General features: G+C 39.4%; 1 protein-coding gene across 1 annotated transcript in view; it reads right to left on the reverse strand.

The window, feature by feature from the left end:
• csmd2 (CUB and Sushi multiple domains 2) overlaps positions 1 to 13,017 on the reverse strand; it is a 192,584-nt gene that overhangs the window by 61,623 nt on the left and 117,944 nt on the right. The window contains exons 26-30 of the mRNA XM_026348691.1: positions 11,281 to 11,407; positions 2,353 to 2,555; positions 1,981 to 2,172; positions 1,116 to 1,254; positions 782 to 969 (exon numbers count right to left, since the gene is read on the reverse strand). Of these exons, the coding sequence (XP_026204476.1) occupies positions 782 to 969; positions 1,116 to 1,254; positions 1,981 to 2,172; positions 2,353 to 2,555; positions 11,281 to 11,407 (849 nt within the window). The remainder of the gene's footprint in view (positions 1 to 781; positions 970 to 1,115; positions 1,255 to 1,980; positions 2,173 to 2,352; positions 2,556 to 11,280; positions 11,408 to 13,017) is intronic.

The following is a 13,017-nucleotide window of genomic DNA, read 5'->3' on the forward strand; positions in this document are numbered from 1 at the left end:
GAAGATTTAACACTGTTCTCTCAAGCAAAGCCCTTAACGAAGATGCCCTGTCTAATTTAGAGCTTGTTCACCAGTCTGTATATCTGTTAGGAAAATGTCTTTAACACACAGCCACTGAGGCATTCCTCCATGTGTGAATCACAAATGCAGAAAACACAGATGTGTGATGTTATCTTTAACCGCTTTCTAGGATGTCTGTGCTCATTCTGCACCATGTGTTCAGTACATAGTACCTCAGGAGCAAATAAATCTAGGTCCCCTAAACAACATGCTGCGGTCAGCTGAGCTTGGATACGAGACAGCAAAATGTTCCTCTATAAGGTCTTGTGGCTGTTCTACAGCTGCGAAGCACTGCCTGCTACCGCTCAAGCAAACATGCCGTCGGCTTTTCATTTTCATAATTCTTTGTGTTTGTCGGGTACTAGAGGAGGTACAGATCAATAATGACTGCGGTGATCAGGACGCCACAGCTCATTCTTTCTCCGAAGCAATTTTCACCCCACTAATCTCACTTGCTTTGGACTAGACGAAAAAGAAAGTTATAAAAGAAAACAATCTGCAAGGTCGATAGGTGGCAGAGGGTAAAGTCATTCTCACTCTGCCAGAGAAAGAATTGTTTAGAGTATAAAGCATGGCATACTACTTAAAATTCACAGTTTTGTTTAGAATTATATGATGCTGGAGATGATGATGAAAAACCTTTACTAAGGAAGACACACAATTTTGTCCAGTGAATCAAACGCAGTAGGTTTTCAAGCCACGATTCCAAAAAGGTGCCCACCTGTGTACTGCAGCACAAAGCCATTGCTGCTGAGAGAAGCATCGCTGCGAAAAGCCAGGAACAACGTGTTGGAACTGCTCTCAATGCGATCTGGAACATCCGTGCCATAGAAACTACCCAGCAAGGGGCTGAGAGAGTCCGGCCCATCGTAGATATGTAAGAAGTCATAACTGGGCTCCAAGCTAAACCTAGTAACAGACATTTACATAAAATTACAAAACATTTGCAGCTGGGATGAACATTAAGTACCGTGACAACTGCTTATACAGACAGCTATGCTAATAGTCTTGCATTTCATGATCAACACACGTGTAGCAGTTAGTGTGAGGCTTACTGGTTGAAGCTGAGAGCAATGACATAATCCTGTGTGACAGTAACAGTCCAGTCACACTCTCTTCCATGAGGGTAAGGCTCAGGATAGTCTGGAGACAAAATCAGACCACTAGGACCTGTCAGGTTCCCGCCACATGGAGCTATAAAGCAGAGAAACTGATTACTATTCACAGCAGTAAATCCAACACTTTTCCTTTTTAGAGCTACTCAATATTCAGGCAAACTCAAAAACAAAATAAAAGACAAAAAAGCCTTTTGAAAAAAACTAAACAAAAACCTTCATCCAAAAGAAGATTATACACTGTCTAATGCAGTTTCAAAAATGTCATTTCCCACATTCGATTGAAAACTACTACTTAAAAATACCTGTGTTTTAGAAAAATACACAAAATAAAGAGAGAGGCTGCAAGTTCCTAAGGTGTTAAAGCAATCTAATTAATCCAGGAACTCAATATATATATATATATATATATATAACAAAAGTGGGAGAGAGAGTAGAGGTCTAACTGCGAGGTCTGTGTTGTTATTGAGGAGAAGGATAATCACATCTCTCTGTCTGCTGACTCCAGGAAACGTCTCGGGAACACTGCAATTGGGTTTGCCACTTAAGATTCACTTACGGAGTCAGTTAAGTAATCAAGTTAGGAATCTGTACTGTCTACCTGTTTGACAAAAGTCAGACCAACATGAGAGGTTACATGGTAGACTGGATCAGGCATCATGATACAGTTTGTGAGATAACCTTTGCTTTGTTTTGCTGTCCTCTTTGTTCTTTACTGGTTAGGAACATCATTCACCCTAGTTCTGACCATTCATGTAGCATCATTAGCCATCAGTAACGACTACATGCTGTGTTAATAGAGCACCTGTGCATGTAGGAGGGTCTGGCTGCCAGAAGAAGCGACCATTGATCTCAGTGCAGGTGATTCTGTTGGTCCCCTGCAGGACGTAACCAGGATCACAGTGGAACACCACATGATCCCCAGGCTCCCTGCTGTCGCCGCTGCGGGTCCCATTAGTAGGCATGCCTGGGTCATTGCAGGAGGTTGCAGTAGAAACTGAGGATGCAGAAGGAGGTGAAATGAAAGGGGGATAATATTGTCATAGTTCACAGCTAAACCTGCTGAATAGTGAAGTGTGCCTTCTTCTACCGTCCATCCAGTTACCACCCAACCTGTTTTCTCATTTAAATTTTTCTTCACCGCCCTCCCCCCCCTCACACGATCTTTCCTCCTCACCAGAGAACTGCAGAGCGAAGCCCTGTTTGCTAGTGAAGAAGTCTGTAGTGAACTGGAGGGTGATAGTGTTAAAGGTGCTGTGGGCGTCTGGAGGCAGTGCCGAACCCGTCAGCTCCCGCAACAGGACCCCGCCATCCTGAGGCCCGTCCCAGATCCGTAGCACATCGTGGACCTCCTCGGTGTGGAAAACCAGGAAATGTAGACTGTTAATGGAAAAGACAAGATACATGGCAGTAAATAACCGGCTTGTTCAGTACCGAGTAAAGTAGAAACATGACATAGTGCTCAAAGATTAGTGGATACTCAAAGAAATACGTGTTTCTTTGTCCTTGTCCTTACAAGCACAGGCCGTAATGCTGCACTGCTACAGTCAATAAGGTAAATAAAAGCTAAATCAAATTCCCGCATTTAAAAAAAAACAACCTGAATGACTAATTCATACTGTCCAACTAACACCGTGATATCTACTATTTCACAGTATTCTATTCTGTTTCACTTTCACCAATTAAATGATATTTGTAAAAATGTTTTTCAAAATAAAACTGTCCTTTTTCACAGTTAGTTCATTTTTTAACAGTCACATTTACCTTTCATAAGGTGTCTGTGCATGTATGCGTGTATGTCTGTTCACTAACAGAATGTATTATCTAATGCATTATTTTTGTCTTCACCCCCTCATGCCTAAACATGACTCTAAATTTCTGCATTTTTTTATTTGCTTTGGTTCCTTATGAACCTCTTCTCTGCTATTTGAATGTTAATTATTTCACACTGACAAATGCACACATGTCAAAATATGAGTACTGTTTTCACAATAAAACCATGTCTCTTTTGTTTCAACTTAGTATCTGCTTTCTTATTTTTATTTTAACTTCTTTTTAACTTCTTTTCTCACTACTTTCTCTGTCCAAGAACTAACAATAACATATTCTGCAGCTTCTAAGATATCAGCATCTTTTCGGCAACAGAACAGCTCTCCTGCGTAATTTCTTCAGCGATTGCCTTTTCTAGTTATTAAGTATTTTTATCCGTCATACTCATCTTACAGGCTACTGCAGTTTAACAAAGGATATGGATTTTATATAGGTCTTTATGATAATATGCATCGTTGAGAATTAATTAATACGTAGCAAGACAGAAGACATCATATTTAGGCTTTTCATTTTATAATTTTGAAATGTGACTGCATTACCAAACAAAAAACCTTTTGGGGTAGGAGTCTGGACCTTGACAGGATGGGTTGTGAAGTGATGGGACCACCTTTCCTCACAGAAAGTCTGATAAAATCTGTTTAATTACTCCTTTAAAAATTTTAAAGTTTAATATTACCATATACATTTTGTTTAAACAGCCCTTAGGTCCTTTTAATGGAAGGTAATTGTAGCAGAAGCTAGTATCTCACAGCTTTTCCATTAAGTGCTTTAATCAAAGGAAACATTTAGGCTGCAATTGTTTCATCACATAACTATGGGGCTGCGTAAATTTGGGGGAATGTCAACTTTTTCTCATGCTGGGGATTGGGCAAATCTTCTCCAGCCTCCATGTTTCCACAGAGGTTCCATTATGTTCTTGTAATTTTTTTTAATAATAAGGACAATAAGGAGACACAAAAGACAAGAAGACAGTTAGGGTAAGTGGAACGGAAATCACATCTGAAAGTGAAACACAGACGCCAGATCCAGAGTGTACGGTATGTTCCACATTGTCAGTCAAGCAGATACATCTGCCACTGCATTTAATAGTTTCAGTCTAGACATCAGAAAGATGATGCTGTCAAAATATCTACACTTCACTTTGGCTTAGACAGCTGTCAGCCAGCTGGTGGTCCACTAGATGTGAAATGCACTGTAGCTGTGTACGTGTATGTTTCGGTGAGTAGGTAGCATTAGCGTCAGTGCAGCGGATTCAGGATAAAATGTCGCTCGCAGCTTTGCGTGTGACGATGTGTAAGTATGCGTTTTGGACAAGCGCAGCAGGAGTGAATGGATAGAGAGCGGTAGTTTAGAACAAATGAGAGACTAGTGACTGCTCGATATAAAGGACAGTATTCTCTCAGCGACTTTATTCTGAAAGTCTTAAATAATAAAAACAGGATCTATTATGTCGGCTGGTTTTATTTGCAACTATGACTTTTTTGGACGTCAAAATAAGAACATTTTGTGGAGAGCAATGAGATGACGAGGGACTCAATAGGAAAAGCTTCAAATTGTGTTGGACTGAATTCTTCTCAACATGCTACACAAACAAACACACACACATACACACACACTTTTATCACAACAACACAGCTTTTGTTTCTTCAAATCTGTAAGAGCAAAAGGAAAATGCTTTCTAATGTTGCTTCAAAAGCTCTAGAGAGATGATGTAATGTCTAGCACGCATGTTACAGAGATACTGAGATGCTTCAATAGCCCAGATGAGTATAAACACAGAGCGGAAAAACCATTTACATCATCATGCTGCAGCTGAGAAATGCTGACACAAAATTGGAAAATATGACCTTAAGGTAAATTTTTTAAAAGCTGTAGTTGATTGAGTTACAGTATTGTTAATATCAACAATTTTATTCTGAAAATTTACTGTCAACTATTTTGTCCCAAAGGATTCCAGTGTTTATAAAAACACCCACCAAGTACTTAAGTTCGGTTTTTATAAGACAGTAATCTTTGAATCTGTTTATTCTATTATTTTGTCCCCAAGCTTATTATAAGTCTGTCCAGTAGTCACTTTTTAAAAAAATACAATTTCAAATTCAACAATTTGTGTTGCAACCTCTGTCCCAGTCATCCAGGGGAAATCACGGTGCTTTATGTGCTTTTAGTATTCTCATCCCTTTACACATGTACCCGCACACAGAGCCTTGAGCTACAGATGATGCAGAGGAGAAACAGCAACCCAGTGAAATGTCGGGTTTAGCAACAAGTTCCCATCGTTTCTGCATAATTGGTGTCAGACTCCGATCCCCATACTGTCTGATGTGCGAGCAGCAGCCAGAGGCTACTCAAAAATGCACTGTGCATGTGGATACTGTACATAACCCACTTGACAAGTCCTGCAATGCTTGTGGAAGAAGTGCAGATAAAACAGACTGACGCAGACCTGCGCACCTGTACACATCCACGCAAACATACACTGATAGTGTGGTATTTAAAGGGAATGCTGGATTACACACTCATGCATAAGCATGAACAACTGGGGAACAGATGCAAGAACAGAGATGGGTGCATGTAGTGTTCACATTAATCTCATTCCTGTAAAGTAAACACGTCACGCTTCCAACTTTCACACATAAATTTAAGAGTGCCTGATCATGGTTTACAGTGCATGTGTTGGTGGTGCTGCACATTTGTACAGGTTGCCTTTTCTGGTGCGACTAGTGTTGTCTTTGGCCCGGACATGCGAGTGTGATATCCCGTACAATACGTTGTAGATTGTTCCACTCCTTCAGGGATCAGAAGTTATAACCAGCCATTTTCTCTTACGGCGCTGATAATTAAAATGATGGTGGGAACTGCGTAAAAAGTTCACCGGACAAAGAACTGTTAAATAAAGAATTAACGAATGATGAGTTGATGATGAACTGTACTCCCACCAAAAAAAAACGGCAAGTATGAATTACAATCTTCAGGCGAAGCACATTTTTGCTGATGTTAGCAAAGACACTAGTACTGAGACAGTGTCAACAAGCCGTGCTCGTATGGCAGCCGTTTTAATATTAACGAGTTTTAAACTAAACATCCATGATCACATTTAAGATATCTGAAATTGCATTTTGACTAGTTAAAATGATAAGGCGAATAGGCAAAATTAAAATTCAAGTTATCTGCAACTGCGTTTTGACCAGTAAGGACAATTTCTGATATCTACACTCACGTTTTTACTAGTTATAATTTCTTTATATATCAGAAATGATGTCATCAATGCCATTGTGCTGATTTAGCATATCTTGGACTGAAAGAGTTTACATTACAACTGCAATGTATATCTGAGTGATCAAAAGTGTAATTGAAAATATTCCATTTTGACCAGTCAAAATAAATGGCTCATTGACTTGAATAGAAAAACAAATTTATGATAGTCAATCTGTATATTATTGTATATTTTTTAACTGGAATTGTGAGTAGTCAAAATGTTGTTGTGGATATCTTTGATTATAGATTTGACTAGTCGTAAATACATTGCAGACATCTGTACTGTAAATCCTATCTACTTTGTCAACTTCCTCTAACTCTACACATGCTTATAATACAAGTAAAACCGTATGTCATATTCCTAGTTAAATGTGTGAATAATGAATAATCACATGACAGTTTTAATCAACTGACCATACAAATTATTTTAAATTATAATCATGTAATTCCACCCTGTTGAGAGATGCAGTAGTAATCTATAAATCCCCAATATCAACATGACTATGTTCAAAGGCCTCCATCCCTGTCATCTAAGCACCCTAGGCAGTCAGGTACTACAATCATTTGACTTATATCCCCCACCTCCTCATACTCTAGACACGAGATAGGATGTGTTTGTTAGCATGTGCCATCACAAAAAAAAAAAAACTAAAATAAATCTGTTTTCTAATATGTGTAACGTGTCTTCCTGCATTGACTACTGATTTTCATATGTACAGCATGCACGCACCTGTATGTTGATTTGGCATTGAGGATGTGAGCAAGCATAAAAATGAAGTTCTGATTACATGATGGATCTATACTCGTGCTTAAAGCGGATGTTCAAATGCAACCTTTAGGACTGTAAGAGACAGGGGTGGACACAACAGGTTTAAAGAAGCAGAATTACCATATGCCTCACTAAGGAAAAGGAAATATGGGTGTCAGTGTGCAGTTAACGTTTTGTGAAATCATAGGACAGCATGTTCTGAAGTCTACAGCTGGGGGCTCTTCTTTACACTTGCGTCCCCCCCCCCTCCTCATCTTAACAAGATAAAATAGTTCAATCAAGTGTCAGAGGAATCGCCGCAAGGAGATGGAAGAGATTTCTCAGGTCTCTTTTGATTCTGCTTTAACTATTTTGTATTCATATGAGGGAAACAGAGAGAGAAATACGTAGTGCTGAGACTCTCTCATATGAATACAAAACAGAGGAGCTGCAATCACAAGTCCTGTGGGGAGTCTTCAGAGTAGGTGCATGTGTGCATGAAGATGATAAATAAGTAAGTATGTGGGGGTGTGGGGTACGAGGGAATGAGGAAGAGAAAAATATACTGAGCAAACATATGCTCGCAACTGCCTACTTTCGCACAACTAGCTGAGATTTAGTATGTAAAAGCGATGTCACCCCGAGAGCTAACCTCATCATCAGCATGTGTGTATGTGGCCGCTGTGGGACTGTCCCGATGGGATGATATATCAAAGTTCAGACACACCCATACCATGGGTGTTAAACGAGACAAAGCACAACAGACAAATGCTGCATGGTCTTCATAACATGAAAAGCCACGCTGCGGCCACTGCAATCTCGGTCCAGTTCACGTACTGTGAGACGCATGATGTAACAGGGTGTAAGCAGCTTTTACCGTACAGATTAAAGAAATCTACAATTATTTTCGGGCAGGACAATGTGTGAAATTGTGAAATGAATAAGACAGATAAAAGCAGAGGTCAAACAAAAACCAGTGCACTCGCGCATCCTCTCATTTACGAGCAACATCCATTTCTCACATCTATCCTTCAACCCTCCATCTTCGACCATCACAATCTCAGTTCTTTGTTTATAATAAAACTGTTATTTAAAATGACCTAAACCCAAATTTCTTATGTTGAAAATACCCCAAATGCAAAGCACAGACAACCAGCATAACTTCCCTGTAGAATAAGCCTCTTTATCTTTAATCGTCTCAATCTTAAATTGGGTTTCAGCAGGATGAAACCCACAAGAACAAACTAGTATTACATAATATATTAAACTATATTTTGGATTGAACTGGATATTGAAAGATATGTGCATATTCATTTCAGACTGATGGAACTATTTCTGTGATGGAGCATGACAAATGAGGGATGCATTGCATCGGAAAAGCAATATTCAGTGTATGGTTCCTTAAAGCCATATTTATTATATGTATGTATAAAGAGATGGTATGTAAACTGTGTTATTTTACAGAAAATTTTTAAGCGAACATTTAGAATAAAACAGCATTTTGTCATATTCTTCTCAACAGCACAGACAGTAATGACGGCTTTATCTGAAGACAAATGCCGTGATTTGTAAACAGAAAACATAATCAGACCCTACAATGAGTGTCTTATTAAAAGATTGATGATTTGCACATAAAAAGACCTAAATGTAAATGTACAACATTCACAACTGATAGTTTTGTATATTTTAAAACAAACAGTATAGTGGCATGTGCCTTATTAAATAGTCTGTCTTTTTGATGAAAACTTATGACTCTAATTTTCAGTCTACCGTGTGGCCTAGATCCCTCATTTGATTTCTGTTGCAGTAACCACTAAATGTTTCATCAGTAAAATGGCTCATTGCCTCCTTTAACATTGCAATTCCTTTTATCTTGTTATTATCTCTTTATGTCTGTATTTCACTATCTGCCTCCCACCTATACTCTCTTACCATCAATAAGACCTGGCAAATCAGTTCATAGGCATTTTCGATGTCTGCTGTCGCTCGGCATACGTCCTGGTCTGTCACAGATTCAGTACAGTTTGATTAGTGTGCTACCTTCAGCTGCATCATTTGATATACAAGGAATCCCGGGGCTAATGCATTGCAAATTCTTCTCAATAATGAATTGAGTGGGTAGGATCAAAGGCATGGATATGCAGCATACCTTGCAGAGAAATGTCAGGGACCAGGAGCGTAGTGAAGGTGCTAATGAACCTAAACTAGCAATCACGAGGGACCTACAAATGTCAGATGTGCAGCTAAGAGACAACATGTGAACACAAATAATACATGCAGACAGTCATGTAGAAATGTTCAAAGAATGTGCATGTTATGGTACAGTGAACAAAAAAACTACATATATGTAGTCTGAAAGTAATACGGCATTTCACTGCTTTGAGCTTTGCAATGTTATATATGTTGCACTATGGTGGGTATGCAATCTCTGAAAAGTTAACCTGATTTCTGAGAAGAGAGATTACACCCCTTCCACTTAAAGCATCTATTGTGTTCTCTTCCTTTTCCATGTGCTCCTTCATACACACATGTTCAGTACTTGTGAATTTGACAGTACTGTATTTAATGGGAAGACTGTTCCCTGAACCTATGTAGGCTTATAATATTACTACATTAGTTTACATTACTACTTCCTAGCAGCACATAAACAGCATTAACGTTCTGCATATAGCTAACACATGTTGGCTGATCTGCGCTTGTGGATTAATGGCTATTCATTTCAGTGCAGTGAATGACTTCCCCTGGTCTTAACATGACTGCAGTGTTAAGTAGCTTAATGGACACAGAATAAATACTAATACAACGAGGCTATTTGCTATTTTGCAAATGCAAAAGGCATTCTTCATCTTAAAAAAAAGTACTGCATGCATTTATGATACAGCGCTTTGGTTTAAAGAATTTAGCAAAGCTTTGCATTATCTTACACACACACACACACACACACAAGTATACAGTATATAAAATGAAAAGAAAATGAATGATATCAGGGGGTTTGGCAAGATTATTCCCTACTCCCTCACCTCTGTGTAGGTGTAGGGTGTAGGGAGTAGCTTCATTATGGGACAATTAAAATCCATAAATATCTGGTCATTTGTATAAGCTGAAATTCACGCAGAACACATAACACTGGTAAAATAAGGCTGCTGGTATGGACGAACATCTCTGTTATCCCCTCTAAAACCCACAGTAAGGAGCACACCCACAAACAAACATCTGCATACATGCATTAATGTGCTATTATGTTTCCACTGAATAAAATAAATGAATGTAAGTATGAATAAAACATATCACTAGGGAGCAATATCCTGGGGCAGTCCACAAAGACACTCAATAAGCTATATCATCCCTCAGTCCTGGAATCATCTGGGAAACCCCCAGGAGTTGTACCACTGTACCACTGTATACTTGACCCTCTATAAGGAGTTGCTTGAAAATACCAGAACATCAAAATAGGTGGAGAAGTTATGGATACATGCTGTATATAACAGTAAATAAGTGCTAGCACTTGAGTTGAAAATGAAAGGCAAGCATAAATGTACATATGATAGAAAGAAAGAATATCTGTATCTGTAATAATTTCAATAATTTCATACACCAAAAATTGTCTAGTGTAGAATGGTAGGTTTGTGTCTACGTTTTTATAGAAACCATCTTTTTTTTAAATGTAGCCAGAGGTTTTTAGGCAAACTTTAGCACAGATATGGGTTGCTGAATATTACTTTAGCTGAATAACAGAAAGAAATTATGTTTCAAACTCCACTACTTCAGAGGTATAATTAGTGTTTAAAGCACATTCCAAATCTCCTGCACTGCTCACCATCTGGCTGCAATGTCAAGTATAATGGCGCAGGTTTCTCCCAGGTTTCACTTTTGAATCTGACGTCACAAGGGACAAAACTACTTGCTTCTGAGGCTAGAATTTCAAAATAGTAAACTAATTTAACTAACTAACTAATCCAACCCAAAACTTTGTTGTTTTCAACAGTACCAGCCTGTTAAAACACTTTCTTTGGCGTAGTTTAAAACCTAAAGGCTCTGGGGTGGCATTTCCCCTCAAAGAGTGGTAACTCAACTACTGGCCAACAGCAACTCACTGAAGATTGATTACACAGCAGCCTGCGAAAGTGATGAATACCACTGCCAAAAGGGGGTGCAGGGGTAAATTGCAAGTATATTGAAAGGTGGCGGATTGAAAGAAAGCCTGGAAAAGAACAATGTAATCAGAAAACTAGGAAGCACGGAAAAGGAAACAAAGGGTGTTGCTTAGACCTAATAGTGCTTCCAGGGGCGGCCTCAATGGTCCACATGCAGTGCAGGTTGTGCTCATATGGAGCTGGGTAGCCTGGAGACAGGATACGGCCAGAGGGCTCATCCCTTATGGTGCCACCGCACTCCGCTGGAAAGAGGAGACAGAAGAGAAAGATTAGGAGAGATTAAAGAAGGTGAACAATAAGTAGGAGCATGTGTAAAATAAGTATAAGCTAATCAATGCTGTGAATGTCAAATAAATTAAAGGATACAGCAAGGATAACACAATTAACATACCAGAAACTACTCATCCTACTTCCAGTAGCCTCAACCATTATCTCATCTTATTGCTTTTGTTAGACTAGTTTGGTTTTCAATATATGAGATCTAAGTTTAGAGGGCGGCACGCTGGTGTAATGGTTAGCACTGTCACCTCACAAGAAGAAGGACCTGGGTTTGAAACCAGCCAGTCAGCCAGTTCCTTTCTATGTGATGTTTGCATGTTCTCCTTGTGTGTGCTTGGGTTTTCTCCATGTACTCCAGCTTCCTTCCACCATACAAACACATTCACGTTAGGCTAACCAATGAGTAAATAGCCCATAGGTGTAAATGTGAGTGTGAATTGTTGTCTGCCTCTTTACAGTATGTTAGATCGTGACAGACTGGCGAACTGTCCAGGGTGTCCCCTGCCTCTCACCCAATGACAGCCAGGATAGGCTCCAGCACTCCCGCAAACCTTGAGAGGACAAACAGTCGGGATAATGGATGGATGAAAGCTCAGCGGAACTTTCAAAGAGGATTTTTTTTTTTACTTTTTCAGAAATGAATCAGAAAATGCCACGTGTCCAGAATACATACACATGATGGAGATCCTTCTCAACAGGCCATGAGTGTGGCAGACTTGGGATGAATTCCTTGTTCATCAGGAGAATGCAATTAAGCATGCTTATGGATATGATTGTCATACTAGTGGTAGTCAGCATGATGGTTGCAGTAGCATATTATGGTTCAACAAGCCCTCTTGAGTTACACAGTGCCCACTCAACATAATTTCTATCTCTTCAGCACAAACACATCTATGAAACTACAAACTAAAATCAGAGGGGGAAATGTTTTGTCAAGAACAGTGGGAAAGATGGACTTTTTTTCAGCCTCAATAATGAATTGCCATCGGAAACACTCTGTGACTCTAAGGCAATTTTCAGCCCCCCTTCAATTACCACCTCTTACCCTTATCCAAAAAGTGATGGGGGGAAAAAAAAGAAAAGGTTCTCCAAGATCAGATTTGAAGTGTTTTTGTTCACATTTTTGAGGCCATCTCAACTGACAAGAGAGGGTGAAAGTGTTCTCGTTTTTTCCTTCCACTGAGAGGAAAATAGCTCCTTCAAACAGGAGGAAAATGGAAGTGTAGGAATCGTACTGATGATGATGGCGATGGCGGCGGTCATGAAATCCATCTGTGACGAGCAGACTCTGTACTGAAACACAGCAACAGTGGCAGACACACACAAACAGAGGACAGGGTGGCGAGAAAGAAGCACCCAGATACGGCGCTGACAGAATTAACATAATGCAGTAGACACATATGAAGAGAAACAAAACACTGAACACAGGGATGTGCAGTGCTTTCCATACACATCAGGCATAAAGGTTATGTCACTTTTCATTTGACACATGCCTTTTTCTTATGAATGCATACAAATATTTTTTTTCTCTCTCATCTCCTCAAGCTCTATTTTAACTGCACAAGGAACAAAA

This window comes from Anabas testudineus, chromosome 11 (assembly GCF_900324465.2).
Source record: "Anabas testudineus chromosome 11, fAnaTes1.2, whole genome shotgun sequence".
Taxonomy (NCBI): Eukaryota; Metazoa; Chordata; class Actinopteri; order Anabantiformes; family Anabantidae; genus Anabas; species Anabas testudineus.